The sequence below is a fragment of the Octopus bimaculoides genome, chromosome 16 (assembly GCF_001194135.2).
Source record: "Octopus bimaculoides isolate UCB-OBI-ISO-001 chromosome 16, ASM119413v2, whole genome shotgun sequence".
NCBI lineage: Eukaryota > Metazoa > Mollusca > Cephalopoda > Octopoda > Octopodidae > Octopus > Octopus bimaculoides.
The window spans coordinates 38606354-38627288 of NC_068996.1; the positions used below are offsets into that span (position 1 = coordinate 38606354).

Sequence of the window (20935 nt, forward strand, 5' to 3'; positions counted from 1 at the left end):
ATTTTTTTTTTTTTTTTTTTGTCTGAATAATGAGAATTTACATCCATTTTGCTGCAAGTATTTTAGGATCATAGGGGAAACATTTTTCAAATGGCAATTTGATTTTCACTTTCTTTTTAGAATTTTAAAAGCAGCAAGTTGCAGATTGGAAATTCAAGATAACTGTTGCAATATGGAGAAAGTTGTATTTTTTGAATGTCTGAAACAAATTTATGGCTGAAAGTATTCAGATCAATCTTAGGTTGTCGATTGGTATTTGAACCTGGTTCTTCATTCAGTTTAATAAATTTTGTGAGAGGGATCAAATATACAATGTTCCTTAAGCATTTAAAGTAGCCATATCCAGCCCAAATACTCTTTTATGGTGAAACTGACCTGATCTGGCCTCTCACACCTATTTTACAATGTAATTCTAAAAAGAAACAATCACATCATCAAAATTCCAATACTATGAGATAATGCATGATTAATTCAAAACAATTTAAATAAATGATTACATTTGGCAGAATAATGTGAATGCTAAAGGGTTAAAGAAGGACATACTATTTTAAAGCAAAAAAGTGTAAGTTATTTGAAAGTTGTGAATTTGCAATGATCTCAGCTTGAATCAAAGTAGCAGCTAGGAAAAGAATGAAAATTTAAGTACCATCTAGTAAATATTTTCATCATATAGGCGCAGGCATGGCTGTATAAGTTTGGTTTTCAACTAAATGGTTCTGGGCTCAATCCCACTGCATGGTACCTGGGCAAGTCTCTTCTACTATAGCCTTGGGTTGACCAAACCCTTGTGTGTGGATTTGGTAGATAGAAACTGAAATTTGTTTGTCTTTTGGTAGATGGAAACTGAAATGTGTTTGTCTTTTTGTCTGTTTGACTCCCACTACTACTTGATAACAAGTATGGGTGTGTTTACATCCTTGTAATTTTGCAGCTCAGTAAAGAGACCAGCCAATAAGATAACTACCAGGCTTAAAATATAAGTACTGGGGTTGATTTGTTCAACTGAAATTCTTGAAGGTGCTGCTCCAGCATGGCCACAGTTTAATGACTCAAACAAATAAAACAAAAAGATATATGGAGCTGTATTCAGTACAGTATTTCTGATTGACAGCTAACCTGGGCTAAAGATGCACCATATGTTCATGAAGTGTTAAGAGTAATACTCACGAAGTAAACAGATTTGTTACATGACTTCTGGATATATATAGATAGTTTATCTAACTGGCATAATTAGCACTAAAGATACATTTTGTAATGAATATATAATAGCTCAGATAAAAATTGGTGGTGGAAGTTGGCTTATCTCAAAAATTTCATTCACCATTTATGAAGCATTCTTCATTACACAATTCATTTCAAACCTCCAACTGGGAGGTTTAAAATGAGTGTGCCTGTCTGGGCGTGTATTCTAATCTGCATACAAACAAGATGCATAACATTTTAAACTTGTATTCTTTCTGCAAATTTTAGTATTGAACATATATTTAAAAACATTTGAATTATTTTTACTGTTGTATGTGTGTGATGATCATCATTTAACATCTGCCTTCCATGCTAGCATGGGTGGAACGGGACCACAAGAGCCAGTCAGGCTGAAGCCTGCACCAGACTTCAGTGATTGTTTTGGCAGGATTTTTACAGCTGGATGCCCTTCCTAATACCAATCACTCAGCAGAGTGGACTTAGTGCTTTTTATGTGGCACAAGCACAGGTGAGGTCAGTTTTGGCAAGGTTTTTACAGCCTGATGCCCTTCTGAACACCAACCAAGTACTTGCAAGGGTCACCAAGTACTTGCAAGACAAAAAAGAAATTTCAAGAGGCGGGGGACATTGGAGGAAGTAATCTTGTGTCAGATGATGAAAGGTTATAGTGAGGCAGAAACAGGTGTCTTGCTGTAGAGGAAGTCCAAGGTTACCCAGCTGGAGAGAGATCAGGAATGAAAGCAAAAGGTGCGCTACCACAAAGGAAATGCATGGTTACCCAACCTGAGGGAAGTGCAGGAGATGGAGAGAGAGAAAGAGTGGGAGACAGCAGGATAGAGATATGGCAAAATGCTGGTCTTACAAGGGACGGGAATCAAAATATGAGATGGTTGAGTAAAGGAAAAGATAGATATAGATGGTGGCAAGTACCAGGGCATACCTTTGAGGTTCAAACACCATAATATAAGTGGCAGGATATTGCAAAGGAAGTGTGATTAAAGAGTGGGAAGGGAGGGAACGAAGAAAACCCTGGGTATATATAGTCAGTTGGGTTACTGGATAGCAATGATACAAAGGAAACAGGGCCCGGAGGACAAGATTGGAGAGTGAGAGCTTGGCATAGTGTATGAAGTTGGAAATATGAGGAAGAGATGTAAATTTGTTTGGTGAGTGAAAAGTTTTCTTGTGTGTGGGTGGAACACACAGGTCAGAGGCTAGCGGAGAGCAACGGTACAGTGCCACAGGACCCAAAGGACAGGCTTGGGGAGTGGGAGGTAAGCATAGTGCATAAAGCAGAAATGTGAGGAAGAGAAGAGATGTAGAGACATAGTTCAGTTTGTTGTGGTGGAGTGTGTGAGAAGTTTTCTTGTTAAGTGTGGGTGGGATACACAGCACTTCTTGAACTCAGTTTCATTGAGGTGAGGTTATATATACACACACACACACACACACACACACACACACTGCAAGGCAGGTACAAAATATCTGCTAATTGTAAATGTACATATGGCACAAAGGAAAACTTATGAAGAGGGTTTAAACATGAGAACTCAGAAACTTGGTGAGATTCTCTATATCAGGCTTGGGGAAATATAAAAATCATGTAATGTTTTTGAACTTCCATTTTACTTCTTACATATTGTATGTTAGGATATATATATATATTGTTTCAGTCATTTGACTGTGGCCATGCTGGAGCACCACTTTTAGTTGAACAAATCAATCACAGTACTTATTCTTTGTAAGCCTAGTACTTATTGTATCAGTCTCTTTTGATGAACTGCTATGGGGATGTAATTACACAATCAGTTGTCAAGTGATGGTGGGGGGGGGGACAAACAGACACGTATATATATATATATATATATATATATATATATATATATATATATATATATATATATACATACACAATGAGTTTCTTTCACTTTCCGTCTACCAAATCCACTTGCAAGGCTTTGGTCAATCTGACGCTATAGCAAAAGACACTTGCCCAAGGTGCCATGCAGTGGGACTGAGCCCAGGACCATGTGGTTGGGAAGCAAGCTTCTTAGTACACAATAATAATATTGAACTTATGTACAGTTCTCGGGTGCGCTACAACTCATCAGTAAAAGTAACCAAAAGTGCATGAACAGTGAATGAGCTGTTTAAAAAAAAAATGGCAGGAAGAATCAGGTGTACTGTTGGTGAATTTTAGGATGTATAGAAGTTTTGAAGGCTGTAGTGTATTGACAGCTAACAACTGATATGGGTAGTTTATTCCTTGCTTCAGCAATTCTGAGTATGAAAAAATGTTTCTGAAAGTGATGGGTGCTGTGTTGTTTTTTGATTTTGTATGCATGCCCACAAGTGTTAAGACATGGAATTCAGAAAAAAAAGTTTAGTATTTATTGGAGAGTGCATTAAACCATCTTGTGATTATAATGGTTCTGAATAGTTGAGAATATACAATGGTTACTACCAATGTGGTGTGACTGCTTTCAATCTTTTTAACACTCTTTTACAATAGGGTTTTTCTTACTGTTTCTTACTCCATTATGATACTGTAAATTTTTCTCTCCTGAACTGTATGCCTTTGAAAGCCTTTGTTCACTTTCCCATCCACTTTGAAAACTGGAAATTTTAAGTCCTCATTCAACTTTGTTCTCCCTGTGAGTGTTTGAAGCTTGTGGATATTATTTTTTTGTCTTCTTGAATTCTAATAAAGTAGCTTATGATATTGTTGGCTGTTGTTAAAACAAACACCCTCTTCTACAGAGAACATCCTTTGTTCGTATTTTGGCAGGAAACAAAAGTGGTATATACACACTGCATTTTAAAAGCATTCAGATTGAATTATAAAATGTTATTTAAGATTACTCTAAGATTATTTGCTCCAGTTGCAAATACGGGTGTGACTTTGTGATAATAAGTTTGCTTCCCAACCATGTAGTTTTGGATTCAGTTCCCTGCATGGCATCTTGAACAAGTCTCTTCTACTGTAGTCCTAAGATGAAAGCTTTGTGTGTGGATTTGATAGATGGAAATTTAAAAAGGCCCATTTAGTGTGTGCGTCACACTCTGTGAAGTGGTTGGCATTTGGAAGAGCACCCAGCTATGAAAACCATGTCAAAACTGACCTTGCCTGTGCTTGTACCGTGTAAAAAGCACTTGGCCCACTCTGCAGACTTCTACCTGGCCAGCTCCTGTCAAACTGCTCAACCTATGCCACCATGGGAGGAGGATGTTAAATGATGATCATGATGTGTGTGTGTGTGTGCACCTTTATGTTTGTCCCCACCACTACTTGTCAAACTGATTTGTTTATATTCCTGTAATTTAGTAATTTGGCAAAAGAGATTGATAAAATAAATACTAGGCTTAAAAAACATGTACTGGGGTCAATTAAAAAAAGCAAGTATTGGGGTTGATTCACTCAACTAAAATCCTTCAAGACGACATCCCAGCATGGGCACAGTCCAATGACCGAAACATGTAAAAGATCTTGTTAATAAGATGATTTACTGACTTACAATTAGCAGATATAATTATCACACAGCAGAGCTGAGACAAAAGACTTGTAGATTAGCATCGTAATGATGGGTTTACATTCACAGCTGGTACCACAAAAGTGCGTTAGCGAGACACTGTACAAAAAGTCTGAACTAAATATTCCATAGTCAATGCAAACTAAGTTCACAAAAGGTGAATTTGAACTTGTTGGTAGACATACTGGATATTTTACATTATAATATAATAAGTGTGAATGTCAGTGTGTCACACTTTTTCAACTTTACTACTAGAGGCCGTAGTCCAACTTATACCATTTTGCAATCGGGCTGACTTCATGAGTAAATTAGACATTCCTGACCAAATCTGGACCCACACTCCTGAAATTTTGGATTCCTAAGTTTTCATTGCAACGATTGTTTTTGGCGTTTTTTTTTTTTTTTTTGTTACGTAATTTTTTTGTACGATAACATTTTTTATAACTGGAAATAATCAGAATTAATTGCGAAATCCAGCAATTATTTTCAGCAGATTTTTGGCATATTTTGCAATGAATATGACAATCATTGGAATATGACTCTGGAGGAAGCAATTGCAACAAAACAAGTCAGAGATCTGTTTGCAGATCCTCCTATTCAGGGTCAGTAGCTTAAAAGCTATATACTAGAGTTGCTAATAATAGTATTTTGACTCTTAGATGGTTTGCAGGAATTGGTTGCAAAGTTGTGATGCTTTGTTGCAGTTACAGAAAGGAGGAAATTTCTGAATATGCAATTTTGGGGAAAACCAATGTCTCTTTTTGCTCTGAGCAAAGAGCTGACTGTAGGAGAGATGTATTTATCTCTACACATCATTTCAAGAGTTTTGTGTATTAAATTTTATTGAATGTCTTTTCATTGAAATCACTTTCTATCAATACAAATTCTTACAGAAACGACTTTTTATCAAGATTTAGAGTAATTTCCAAAATCTATTTTGCAGAACAGTTTTTATCTATTAATTTTAAATACAGAATCATTTATAAAATAAGTGCTGTAGAATGCATGTATTTTTAAAATTTTATAAAATAAGTCAGCTTAAGTTTTCTTATGGGAAATGCTATTTATATTTTATTTTAGAATAATTTTATTAAAAATGTTCACGTTACACTATAACTATCATATTAGTCCTTTCAAGAGAGAATTTAAAACTTACAAATCTATGTATTCTTAGCTGCTTAGAAAAGTATGTTTTAAGGCTAGTTTTCTGTTATCATTTTTTTTTTTTTTTTTGTCATATTTTCTGCCTGTTTACATTACTCAAAATATTAGATAATGTAGGAGAAATATGGAGATAGGCTAAAATTACATTAGACTTATGCGTATGTATGCTTACATCATTATTGTTTTAATGTTGGCTTGGGTTAAAGCCTCAAGCAAGCAGAAACATTGGCACGCCGGACAAAATGTTTAGAGGCATTTTGTGTCTTTATATTCTGAGTTCAAATTCCGCTGAGGCCAACTATGCCTTTCATCCTTTTAGGGTCGATAAATTAAATACTAGTTACATACTGGGGTCAATGTAATCAACTCTCCCAAAAAATTTCGGGCTTTGTGCCTTGATTAGAAAAAAATGCTGGCTTGGGTCAAATGAGATTGAAACAGGTTTCATCATCAGTTCTCACTGGTTTCCAAGTAAGGTAATATTTCCCCTTGGCAGGGCATGTATTCATGGAAGATTGGAAACAAATGGCTCTATGATAGTGACGCTTGCTTATGATTTGACTAATGCAATGTAAAGACAAATCATACATACATGGTGATTGCTCCATCTTCACAGATGATTGCCTTCTCCTTGTGCTTCTTTGTTGTCAGTGGTATTTATGACTTTGTCCATGGCCTCTCAGATGACTATTTGGTCTTGCTACAGATCTGCATGGCCTGATGCTTAGGTGACAAATGAAAGTCCTAACTTACGCTCTTCCAACCAGTTAGGACTGCACATTTTGCCACTCTTCCATCACTATAGGACCGTCAGCAGATTAAATCAAAAATGAAGTCACCATAAAGAGACACTTCTTTCTAATTGGATTATAGTGATAAATGCTTGTACAACATGAATACTGGTCACTGAAACTCCATGATTAGTACCTAATGACAGGCCAAAGTGAGATGGCCAGTAATCAGTTTAGGTCTACAAAATCAACTCAGAAAGCTTTGGTTGGCCTAGTGATATAAGAGAAAACACTTGCCTAAGGTGCTGCTCAGTGGCATTAAACCTAAAACAATGTGGTTGGGAGAAGTGAACTTTCTAACCACAGCTATACCTGCTTATTGCTCCAATAATCCAGGCAGTATATGAAAATTGCTTAACCATTGATGTAACTTATAAAAAGAAGTAAATGAAAAATTCTCTTTTAATTTATCGCCTGTATCTCTTGTTTTTCTTAGTTCATTTTATATTCTTTAATCCATCTTGACAAAATGGACTAAGCAATTCAAAGAGACACAGCATTAACAAATGTGTAAAGTGTTATTTTGAGAGCCTTTTAATAAGTAATTAAAACAGTTTGTATCTGTTCAACTTTAAAAATATTAAAGTATATCTGAATTTTTTGTCAGATATTGATAAATGCTTTTCCAATAAGTGGGTCTGGTTTATTAGCAAATGGGTGTCAGATCACTTGATTGCTGGGCTTATTCCACTGTAACTCCTACATTTTCAAGTGAATATCACTAGAAATACTTATTTTTTTATTTCTAAATAGTCAACCTGTATTCTCTGCTTGCTTCAATGTCAGTATTTTTCAACTTTGAATGGTGATCTTCCTTTTATTTACTAAAATATAGTTTCAATTTAGCTTGACTTTATGTGAACACAAGGCATTGTCAGTAATATCACTTTGAAAATCACTGGCCTTGGGTAGTACAAGAAATATTGGAAAAATACATAGCAAAATTTTAAATCGAATGAAGAAAATAAGCAACAGAATATTTTAATCAGTTTTCTGATTGTTTTTAAAAAAGTTTTTTTATAAACTTGACTGTTGTTACAGTAAAGGAAATTATACAGTCTACAGCTTACTGATTTTGATCTTAATGGTGTACACTTAAGACTAAGTAAAGATTAATTTGGGAAGCCACCAGGTATTTGTTCAGGTGTGGCTATGTGGTAAGAAATTTGCTTCCCAACCACATGGTTCCAGGCTCAGTCCCATTGCATGACATCTTCGGCAAGTGTCTTCTACTAAAGCCTTGTAAGTTAGTTTGATAGGCAGAAACTGAAAGAAGACTGTCATACATACATATATATGTATGTATGTATATAGATAACTTAGCAGTTCAGTAAAGGAGACCAAGAGAATAAGTTGCAGGTTTAAAAAAAAAACAAATCCTGTGGTCAATTTGTCTGACTTAAATAGAAGGTGGTGCCCATTCATGGTCATAATCTAATGACTGAAACCAGTAAAAGATAAGAGAGATTAAATTAATATGGTTATAACCCGTATGAAGAAATGTTTTTCTTTGTGTATGTGGGTAGGCTGTAGTCATTTCAGATATAGGCTAGTTTCACAGATGTTATAGTTATACTTTTTTGAAGACTCACTACCCACATTTGCATCAAAAAAGTAATAAACTTTTGTATAATTTTAAACTCTCCATCATAGTCTTTTGGTATTGTAGAGTGGCTACTATAATGAAAACAATAGTTTGAGTTAAGGACTTTTTTTTGTTTTTATCTTTTCGAAATTACTTTGTATTTATTTTTCCATGTAATCATTCCATAAGACAAGTATTTGATTGAAAGAAATGTTTACTCTCCTGTAAACAGATTTTATTCAGTTCACACTGTACAATATTGGTGTTAGGAAAGGCATCCAACCATAGAAATAATTCTGAAGTAGACGCTGGAGCTCACCATAGCCCTCCAGCTTAATGTATACCCTGCCAAACTGTCCAATGTGTGCCAACATGGAAAACAGACTTTGAATGATGTTATAACATGAAAAATTGGTGTTTTGTGTGTGTGTGTGTGTATATATATATCATCATCATCATCATCGTTTAACATCATATATAGGTTAAAAAAAAGACAAAAAACAACGTGATACGGATAGTGTTATTAGACACTCGGGAAAGGAAAAAGAGAGAGTATGACGTTTCGGGCAGAGCCCTTCGTCAGAAACAAGGAAAGTTCAAAGAAGGGAAAAACGGAGAAAGAAAAAATCAACACCGATGTCCTCGAGGTTACATTGTGGAATATATATATATATTGTGTGTTATTTTAATAAACTGTCACTCTTTCTATTTTCTAATTACTTGTATACTTTGTATTCCTTCTACAGGTGTTGGAATTAATTTGTACTAGGGAATCTGGCTCAGTGTTCGATTCTGGTGGCTTAAATTGTGTTCTTACTTTCATTCGTGAACATGGATCTCAGGTACACAAAGACACTCTACATTCAGCAATGTCTGTTGTATCTAGGTTGTGTGGGAAGATGGAACCCACTCAAGATACAGCACTAGAAGGATGTGTAGAGTCTTTGTCCACATTACTTAAACATGAAGACCCATTTGTAAGTATATGTTGACTCTGTTTTACTTTAATGTTTGTCTGATAATCTTTGTGAGTACCATAGCATAGAAATATTCCTATGCATTTGGTTTAAGCTTAATATTTACAATGAAATGCATCTTTTCTATATTACTATGGGGAACTAGATTGGTTAACAAACTAAACACATTCTCCTTATAAACTTTACAGAGAAGTGGTAGTTAAGTTTTTGTTTTGTTAAGTGCTAAATTGGAGTATGTATTTTATTATCAATGGGATTTTGTTATTGTGTATTAATAAAAAAAAAATTGAAATCAGGAAGATACTAAACATCTGGTCATTTTGGATCACCACTATTTTCAACTATATGAGGGGATGTTGAAAAGTTCCTGGCTTTAGATAAAAGAAAATACAGATCAGTTAATTATGATTTTATTCAACATATTTCCCTCTCAGATTCAAACACTTGCAGCAGTTCTTCAGTTTTTCTAAGCCCTGTAAAAGAACTCGGAAGTTTGGGCCTCCATCCAGGCCTTTTGTGATACTCTAAAAGCTAGAAAATTTTTTGCACCCCCTCATACATGTAATTATAAAAATACCTGTGTCCTTTGCAGAGCCACCATGACTTGTAAAACAGATGCAGTTAATGTTCATCTTGCACAATAGTTAGTTGACAGCTGCTAGAAAAAACAGGCAGGAAAACCAGACAGGTTACTTTCTGGAAAGAACTGAGTGAATGTGGTTAATTTAAGGAAGCTAATAGAGAAGTACAATATGGATGGTGAAAAAGAGGTGGCACAGGACTAGCTAGCTCTGTGGAGCAGAGGCTATTATAAAAGCAGTAGAAAAAGTAGTGAATGCAATGCTAAAGTCAGAGATTGTACTGTGTTGGCAAGTGATTCCTTGCCAGTTAGTTGCAGGAAGTTTGTGAAAGTGTTAGTAATGTTACTTATCTGTAATATCAGTAGACGAATGTGTTGTAATATTTACTAAGATAATTTGCCTGTACTCAACTGTAAAATATTTTCTACCCCAGATTAAAAACAGATTTTCATAACCTTGGTTTTTTCTCAACTTGTTCACACCTCCAAAAAGTAATCCAGCCAACAAAATTTTTATAGATAAAACATTTGTGTAACTTTGTGAGCTATTTTGCATAATTCTTCTCCAGTCAGTACTTAAATGTGGTGCTTCTGTTGACCAGTAATCATTTTACTCATCTGTTGGTGAAATAATGTACAATTATTAGCCTAATAATGTTTCAGATATTATATTTCATCTTCATTTGATGTCTAAAAAGATTGGATGCATCTTAATTTTGTATATTAACATGCAAAATATCTGATCAAGTAATATAATTAAATGTCTTTTCTAAAGCTAACTCCACCATTCTTACATAATTTTCATTGTTTTGTCATTGCCTGATTGGATAACCTTGTAATCAAAGGCATTGGAGCTAAGCTCGGCATGTCTTTTCCCTATGTGCAGAGTACCTACTAATACATCCATTGTATTTTTTTCAAATATGGTGAGTCTGGTTAAGGTTTAGTTTCTATTTCTGACAGGTTGAACAATCATATAGGAACTTACTTAGTTCAAAACTGCTAGGTCAACCAGTACTTTTATTAAATGATTATATAATGCAATTTGAGTCCCAGAGTATTTCTAATCTTTTTCCTCGTTATGCTGTAATAATTAGGGGATTTGGTAATTGATTCAGCTCCCTTAATTCTAGGGGCTCCAGATACAACATTCCTCATCAAAAAAGGATCTGACTATTATCTTCAACTACAGTTGGAGGTACGGGAATGATAAAATACAGAGGGATACTATAGAATGTGGGTCTTTCATTTCTGAATCTCAGTGTCTGTTACATACCTTAATCATCAAGATAGACACTATACATTGTGGTCACTAATAATATTCACATAGATAATTTTACTGAATGCAGTTTTTTTCTTTTTTCCAGGTGTCTGATGGTGCCCTTCGATGTTTTGCATCCCTTGCAGATAGATTCACACGAAGAGGGGTTGATCCTGCTCCTCTAGCTCAACATGGATTAGTTGATGAGCTTTTAAATCGTCTGCAGGCTGCTGGTGAAGCTGTTCATGGAACATCAGCTGTTGGCCCTAGCACATCCGCTGGAGCAACTGCTCTTGTACCTGTTGATTCTAAATCCAGTGCAAGTGTTTCCACTGTCATTAGTTTATTGTCAACACTATGTCGAGGGAGTCCTTGTATTACCCATGATTTGTTAAGGTCTCATCTTTTAGAGGCAATTGAAAGTGGTCTTAAAGGCGATGAAAGGTTAGTTATGTTTTATTTTCTACATTTTAAGCAACCTTTTTTTAAAATAAAGTTTCAATAAGATTCACTTTATACAAAATTTTGATAATGCAGAGAAAGGATGCTTGACCATTTTAGCATTCAAATTATTCTGTCAAGGGTTATGCTTTTCATTCGCATTGTTTTTAATTAAATCATACATTATATTGTAGCTTGGAGATTTCAATAATGTGATTGTATATTTCCAGAATGATATTATAGGGTAGGTGTGAGAAACCAGAGCTGGTCAGCTTGAACATTAAACAATATTTGGGCCGGATACAGCCAGTTTAAATACTAAAGGATTAAATAGCATACTCTCCGATGCATGATTATCATACTCGTTACACAAAACTAAGTTAACGAGCAATAACAATTTAAGGGTTGAACTTGATTTTATGATTGAAATTCATTTTGTTATAATCATTATAGAATATTTGAGTGAAATTATATCAAATTGACCATTTTGAAACAAGATTTGTATAACAGCATAGGCAACATGTGTGACTGTTAAGTTCACTGACCAACCTTGTACTTTCAGGTTCAATCCACTCTGTGGGACTTTCAGCAAGTGTCTTCTACTATAACTCCAAGTTAACCTAAACCTTATTAAGTGAACTTGGAAACTTAAGCTTGCCATCTCTCTCATCTGTATAGATAAATAGATGTGCGTGTTTGTCTCCTTGTGTTGAGTTTGAATGCTGATTATAAACAATTGTCATACAAGTAATGTTGTGAAATCCTGCCCTGCCATTGTGTTGTTCTTGTTTTGAAGGACAAGAGGAAATATTGCCTCACTCAGAAGCAGGTGAGGGTTAGCAATAGAAATAGAATACTGTTCCATATTTTTGAGATAAGGAATTCTGTATGCACAATGTTCTATTGACTGTTTTGGCGTGATTTCTACAACCTGATGCTCTTCCTATCACCAGCCACTTTACGGACTGTACTCAGTGCTTTTTACATAGCATCAGCAGTGTCACCAAATAACTTGCAGGACAAAACTCAACTGGGAGAGGGGAAGTATTAAAGTGGTTAAAAAATATGATAGAAGGATAGAGATGTCTTGCTGTAGAGATTACATAGTTACCCCAGTTGAGAGAGATATAGAGAGGTGGTAGTTGTGAAGATGTGTTGGGACCTGCACCCACTTATTGCACTTGGTATAACACTAGTGTAACAATAATTTGGTACCCTCCCAGCAGTATATCGGATAGATACTATCCCTTAGTGGGTTGAATCCTCAACCCCTAACTCTCTTGGATTATATATATATATATATATATTATTTCTTCCTTCAATGCATTGATAAGTGCCGTTGGATTTCAGAGTTTCTGATTATTAACTCCTTCGGCACCTCTGCATTGCTTTAAAAAAAAAAAAAAACCTAACGTAAGAATTACCTTAGAACTTATCAAACAACTGAGGTAATATCTGTCATTGCCTGAAGTTATTATACATTGAAATGTTTGAATATTAGCATGTGATTGTAATTTGTACTTTTTTTCTCCTGTGGTTTTTGAGTATCATTACTTCTGTATTTTCTACGGTGTTAAATATATACAATCCTTATTTTCAGATGTTGCTTGGATACAATGCGTCTGGTTGATCTCCTCTTAGTATTGTTATTTGAAGGACGGAAAGCACTTCCTAAAGCTGCAGCTGCTGCTTCATCATCTGGCATTGGTAGCATATCAAGCAGTCGCCTACTCCCTGGATTAAGACGTGTTGATAGCTCAGGGACTGGAGAACCACGATCACACAGACAACTCATAGATTGTATCAGAAGTAAAGATACAGATGCTCTTATTGAGGCTGTTGATAATGGTATACTTTTTATATACTTATAACATATATATATATATATTTCTCCACTTCTACTAGGCAACTCAACAAACTAAAATATTTTGACATTTTGTTACAGTATTGCTTAATTTTAATTAGAATGTATGTGTGAATGTGTGTGTGTCGATTGTTTTAATAGTGCCAAAATTAAGTGTTTAACAATATTAAAACTAATATAAGTGAATTCATGTGAGCATTATTATACTGAACTAGATGCTTTCAATATATTCCAGTAGTGCTCCGTATTAAATATCTCTAATATTGATAAAATAAAATATCGGCAAGATAACTTTAATTCCATTAATTATACTCACTCCTGACAAAAAAAGTTTGTACCTAGAAAGAAAAGCAATCTTCAGAAAAAGTTTACTTTTAAGCTGGACATTTCACCAGTTTGGGAAAGTCTACTTACTGTTCCTTTTCTTTCAAACTAGCTGATTATGAACAAAGAAAAAAAAGGCAGAAAACAAAATTAGTTTAAGACTTGATATGCTTGTATTTGGATGTTGGGATTGATATTTTGTAAAGAAAGTTTGGTATAGATGATTTAATTTGATTTTTGTATTTATGACCACGGGATTTGGGCTGATGATTGTCCCTAATTTGAAATTTTCATGAAGTTATGTTTATATTGCTGGAAAAGACTAATTTTGCTGTTTGGAATATGTAAATTCAACACTGCAAACTCTCAGAACATTTACTGCTTTTACTATTATTCCTAAAAGAACTGAACCATGAGAGGGGTTATTTGTCTTTGCTATAGATTCATACTTTTATGTCTTATAGTTCTCTGCCTCTTCTTGCATTATGTAATGCTTTCTTCATTGAAACTTTAACATTTACATCTCAAAGGACAAAACTTTTGAATGTAATTAAGAATTTAAAGATATTTATTAAAATTTTGTTACAATGTAAAGTGATATGTGTATGTATATGTATATATGTGTGTGTGTATATTTCTGTGTGTGTGTATATACATATACATACACACACACACATACACAATTTGCATTCATAGAGTTTGCTGTAAAATAGTCAAGGCATGGCTTGAAGTCATTCTGATATTTATCTGATAAATTTAGAACATTTCCATCATGCAGATGGTAAATAAAATAGCTTTGTCATATAATACGACACCACCTCGTAAGTGTGAGCCAATGGAAAAGGCACTATTTGGTCACTTGATCTGCCTAGCATTGGAATTGGCTATGCTGTTAAAACATAGGGTAGGACAAGATTCCTTGTGGTATGTGTTCCAGTAGTGTGTGATCCATGTTCAAATCCTATTGACATCAATTTTTCTGTTCATCGTTTTTAGTTTATAAAGTACATACCTAAGGCAGTAGATTGAAGGCATTGTTTTGAGTTTCAGCAGAGATGCTTTGCATCTCAAGTTCTTATTGTCCACTTTAAGATTACAACTTGATCTGATCCTCAAGTGCCTTTCACAGAGTTCAGTCCTGCAATCATGCAGGCTAACACTTTAGTTGAGGGATAAGTTCTTCACAGACTTGTATGAACTAACTCTAGAATGTCAAATGTTTGGTTTTATTCTCCTAATTGAAGCGAGTGTTGGGCAAAACCCTCTTAGTTAAAGTGTGAAAGTGGACAACCCTCCCCCTTTTTTTTTCTTTTTTCCCTTACAGTCATTGGACTGCAGCCATCCTGGAGCACTGCGTTGAAGTTTTAGTTGAACGTATTTGACCAGGGAATTTTTTCGCCTTTTACTTGTTGCAGTTATTAGACTGCAGCCTTGCTGGGGCACCACCTTGAAGAATTTTTTTTTTTTTTTGAAAAATATTTTTTGTAGCAAATATTCAAAACCAAAAGATTGCAATAACAAAAAAGCATTGCTGAGTGGGTTTTAAGTGGACGAACTTAAAACATCAGGAATATTAGTGTGGATACGGAAAGGGTGTGTTTGAAATTTAAAAAAATATTTTTCAGATTCATAATCTCTGGAATCCTCACAGAAGTTTTGCAAAAAAGTGAAGAAAAAAAAGTAAAATTAGGTGGGTTAAATTCAAGGCAGGGCCCCAGCATGACTGCAGTCTAATAACTGCAACAAGTAAATTCTGGGGTCAATGCATTCAACCAAAACATCTTCAAGACAGTGCTTCAGCTTGGCCACAGTCTAATGACTGAAACGTAAAAACTAAAAAGAATAAATAAATAAAAAAGTAACTGAAAAATATAACCAAGGGGTTTTTGTCTGCTTTCGTAGTTTAACTAAAGGGAGTTTTGTCCAGATCCCAATTGAAGCATACAAGATGGTTCAGGTATTATTCCTAAATACCCTATTCATAGTATAGAGCCAAAATAATTAGATAAATTAATCAATATACAACTTGAACAATAAAGGCTAGAATATGAGATATTAGCTAGTGTCTGTGCAGAAACCTGTGAGAAAGACCCATCCAGATACGATGTATGTGCATGCAAATGCATACACACTTTCTTATTAAGAGTACTTAGAACAAAGAATTGCCCAGGTGATATACATAGCCAAGTTCTTCAGAACCAATACACAAGGGAAAGCTTTTTTTTTTTTTTAAATATTGTTCATATCACCACAAGCTAATGCTGAAAATGTGTATGGATTTTTAAAAACTGAAAAAAAGCCTACATGTACTCAGTATGTATAGAGAAAGTGAAGGGAAAACGAGTCACATCTTTTAGTATATGGATTCTTTTCCAGCAGTTAAGATAAAATTTTCCTTTATGTTGCACTAATTTAACAAATCTGAACCAATATTAATAATGACTTTGGAACCGCAACTTTGAACATAAGCTAGTTATATATATTTTACAGAATGTATAAGTTACATTAGTCTTGGACACAAATGTAATCTCACTCTGTAAACCACAGGTCTTGGGTCACCTTTTAAACCTTTTTATTTCTATTTTGAGTGGTTTCCCTTTACCGATTGTCTAAATAGAAGAGGCCTTTACAACTTCAATTTATTTGTATTAATAGGTCACTGCAACCTATTTATGTTCAATGCTCATTATTAATCATTTTAACAAAAACTATTTACACAATTTTTCTACATTAAAAATTTGTAGTTCGCTCTTTCAATTTTGCCTTTTTTAATCAACAAAAATAATCAAGAGCTTTCTTGGTTTGGATGATTGAATGAATCATGAATTGGGTTCCATTTCTTGTTGTTGCCACTTGTTTTGGTAATCATCACATGTTTTAAGTGCCTTCTTTACTATGCCTGCATGGGTCAGGTGATATTTGTTGAGGCAGATTTTATATGGCTAGATGCCCTTGCTTTATATAGCCAGCATTTTTCCTTTTTCCAATTAAGGGAGTGTTTCACTAAGACCAGACATGTTTTCATGGCAGATTGGAAACAAAGGACACTGCTTGAATGATGGTAATACTCACTTTACAACTATTGTGTGATATCAAGATAAGGAGTACCAAACATCTATGATGTTTTTCTTTCAGTTTCCATATGCTAAATCTACTCACAAAGTTTTAGTGAGTTTTCAGGTTTATAGTGAATCATTTTCCCAGGATGTATCCCATGTACTTATGAAGCAAACTTCTTGATCTCAACTATACCTGTACCTCCATGCATCTGGTAGTGGCAGTTATTATATGCAAATAAATCCATGTACATTTTGCATGTTGTCAAATAATATATGTATTTTTATGCACTTCACCTATTTTATTTCAAACCGCAAAATCAGATTTAATTCTAAATTTTTAAAATTTAGGTCATGGCGCTCCAAATTACATTTATTTGTAATACATGATAACAAGACTTTCAATAATGAATTTTACAATTAATATAGACAATATATGTTTTTGTAACATTTTTCAATACCTTGAGCTGAAACATTGAATATTTTTCAGTCCCATTCCCCACTTAAATTTTGACTTAGTGTAAGTTGTGCTTTTAGGAATTAAAATTAAGGCAGTGAGTTTATATACACACACACACACACACACACACACACACACACCTTTTACTGGTTTCAGCTCAGGGCTGAGGTCATGCTGGTGCACCACCTATATGTATATATAAATTGAGACAATTTAGCTGAAGTGAAATAAATGCCCAAACATTGGAACATCTCCACTCCGTCTTTTCCTCCTCCCCTTCACTATATGTTAATTTGCTCTTTGGCATTTCCGTCCATGTAATTTTGCATTATCATTTGACTGGCTGTGCTGGGGCACTGCCTTGAAGAATTTTTAATTGAATGAATCCCCCTCCTTTTTTTTTATTTTTTTTTTTATATTAAGCCTGGTACTTATTTTATCAGTTTACTTCTGCCAAACTGCCAGGTTAGTGTCTCAAGCGGTAGGGACTAACACAGACATACACACACACTTCTTTCAGTTTCTGTCTACCAAATCCACTCATAAGGCTTTGGTCAACCTAAGGCTTGCCTAGGACCATTTAGTTAGGAAGGAAACTTGTTACCATGCTCTCACACCTCTTATAAGTAAGGACAAAATAATAGGGAAATACCATTTGTTTCTGGAATCATTGGCTAAGGATTCTATGCTTCAATTCTGGTTTCTATCTGATTTCATGAAATGTTCTTATTGTTTTACAAGACTTGCTATCTAGGATTTCTCATTTCTGTAGCTCTTTTCCAGTCAGCTTAACACGATGTTTGATTGTCGGTTGTTTTGTACTTTATTTAACTTTTTTAAGAAAAAGATTTATATTAAATGCATTTTTCTTTTTTTTTTTTAGTAATATTTAAAAAAGATTTTTCTTCCATTATTCTATTGTCCGACATATATTGTACCACATCGTTCTAATGCATTCTATATTTGAGTCTTGTTCTTTCTCATGCACCAGCATATTGTACTTAAGTTGTTAAAATTTTTTTCATACCTTCACTTTAAAAGTGGGCCCTCAGTTGGCTCTCATTTGATTTGATTTCATTGTTTTTATATCCACTCTTCTGTGAAGGTAATGAGTTGGATTGGACAGAACAATGCAGTGTTGCAGCTTATATAACATTTCTTTTAGCATTGAGAGATACAGTGCATTATTATATAATTTAATCCATCTAGAGGCTTTTTAAAATGAATGAATATAACTCTGAAAATTAAAAATATATATATATATATATATATATATATATATACCCACACAGCAGTTGTTAAAGAAATATTCTGTAAAATAACCAGAATGTACATAAAATAAAAGAAGCAATTGATTGTTAAAATGTTCTTAGATGCTAATAGAAAAGACTTTCAATTTTCTAATGAAAATTGGCCTGGATTAAGAATTTCAAATACCTCTAATAGGGAATTAAAATGTATGCAGGAATAGCGATTTTCACTTCAAAATTCAATCTTGGGTAAGATTTTCTAGTATATCCTCAGGCTGAACCAAATCTTGTGGGTGGATTTTACAGGCAGAAACTGAAAGAATTTCATTGTGTATTTATGTTCTTGATAATTGCATGTTAATTTCATTGGTTAACAGTGTTGTATGTATAAATTGATTTATATTTATATGTATTTTATCTATTCTAGGCTTTGATGTGAATTTCATGGATGATGTAGGTCAAACATTGTTGAATTGGGCTTCTGCTTTTGGCAGTCAAGATATGGTACATTTATTTATTTATTTATTTTTTTTATGTCATATTTCCTTTTGAATTACGTTTACTATGTGTTAGTTAATAATAATAATAATTTAATATTGAAAACCTGCAGTGTAACTAAACTAATATTTTTTGTAGTGTTTGGTGTTAATATTCTTTCTTGTTCCTGTGTGTTTGTGTGTGTGTGTGTGTGTATATATATATATATATATATATATATATATATATATGTACACATACACTGTGTATGTTAATGTCTTTCTCAAAACTTTCTTAATCTTTATTTCATGATTGCAATGACTTAGATCTAATTTTAAAAGTTGCCAACTGTTATATCATTATCTTTAATCCCTCTGTCACCATTTGACTAAGAACATGAAGTCCTTAGGAGATTAAACAAGAAGCCTGTTATTCTTGGTTTTGTAATTTTAGTGGTTAGTTTTCAACTAAGTTCCTTCTGAGGTTTTCTAACAGTTGTAATTGGCATTCTAATATATCAGCTCTTTAATAACAGGTTAGAATATTGTATATGAAGTTACCAAGAGTTCCCCAATAAAACGAATTTTTCTTGTTTGCTAGGTTGAATTTCTTTGTGAACGTGGTGCTGATGTAAACAGAGGCCTTCGATCATCCTCATTGCACTATGCAGCATGTTTTGGTAGACCTCAAATAGTAAAGGTTATTATCTGTTTGCTTATTTTATTGTTTATTAGTTTACTTGAAATTATTTAGGTTATGTGATGTTTAATGTTTTTGTTCAACTTACATAAAATCTTCAATAAATCTAATTTAAAACATTTAAGTTTCAAATGCATGATTACAGAAATGGTTGTTTCCGATTTATTATTTAGACTTTACTAAGATATGGTGCTAATCCAGATCTTAGAGATGAAGATGGAAAAACTCCATTAGACAAAGCAAGAGAAAGAAATGACGAAGGCCATCGAGAAGTCATCCAAATATTACAATCACCAGGTAAATTCAATTTGTAATGTATTTTGACTTAGCTGAGAAAAGGGGCTCTTGTGTTGAATGGGGAGGGACATGAAGTTTATTAGTGTGGTGAAATGAAAGATTATTAAAAAAAAAGTGTTTAACTTGTTCTTTATTTTAAACTTACAGCTTTGAAGTAATTCAGCTAAATGTATTTTTGGGGTTAACTGCCTCCTCCCACCCACTCCATTGAGACCTCTTGGACTGGAATCATTGAATGTTTGCCACAGGTTGGTTTGGGTAACATTTAATTTAAATTGTCACCAATTAAAATTGAAAACATGAGTATACATATGTATTGCCTGTGTGGTAGTAAGCGTGAGAAAGATGCAGTCTTAGAAAAGTGTAGGGAAAATGTTGTGCATACATTTTCTGGTTGATGATAAACCAGCCAGAAGGTTGTACGTGTTTGCTATGAACCTTGTGCATGTTCAAAGGAGCACACATCCTTATGAACAAAATAAACTTATCTGGGGTAGGTCTTTGCTGCAGTTGGTCTGACATTTGTGAATCTGATTTATTCTCAGATTAATTTGAGCTGTCAAAGTCTTAGTTCATTGGGTTGAAATGTTCAATAGCCACAAGGCTATTGAACATTTCATTGAATTTTTTTTTTCAATTTCACGTCTTTTTTTTTTCTAGAAACTCTTCAGTTTCTATATATATAAAAAAAAAAAGCTTTCTAATAAAAGCAGTTCTAAATAAAAGATTTTTTTTTTGTTTCCCTTTATATATTTTTTAGTGGTTTTTAGTAATCTTTTCTTGTTGCTGTGTAATGCATATATTTCAAATAAGTTTTACTTTTGTTACTGATATGATTTTTTTTTTAATGAGATGAAAATTTATGCAACAGATTGGAACATTTGATCTTGGGCCAAAATTCTGCAACTTTAACTGTAGTAGCTGTGACACTTATGTTTATTGTGACTTTTTAAAATCTCTCTTCTTCCATTTCCTA

The 20935-nt window shown here is 33.9% G+C and overlaps 1 protein-coding gene across 1 annotated transcript in view; it reads left to right on the forward strand.

The window, feature by feature from the left end:
* The window catches only part of LOC106883594 (E3 ubiquitin-protein ligase HECTD1), a 78851-nt gene that overhangs the window by 18899 nt on the left and 39017 nt on the right, over window positions 1–20935 (forward strand). Inside the window, exons 4-9 of the mRNA XM_014934671.2 lie at window positions 9020–9250; window positions 11198–11535; window positions 13133–13380; window positions 18914–18990; window positions 19564–19662; window positions 19836–19972. Of these exons, the coding sequence (XP_014790157.1) occupies window positions 9020–9250; window positions 11198–11535; window positions 13133–13380; window positions 18914–18990; window positions 19564–19662; window positions 19836–19972 (1130 nt within the window). The remainder of the gene's footprint in view (window positions 1–9019; window positions 9251–11197; window positions 11536–13132; window positions 13381–18913; window positions 18991–19563; window positions 19663–19835; window positions 19973–20935) is intronic.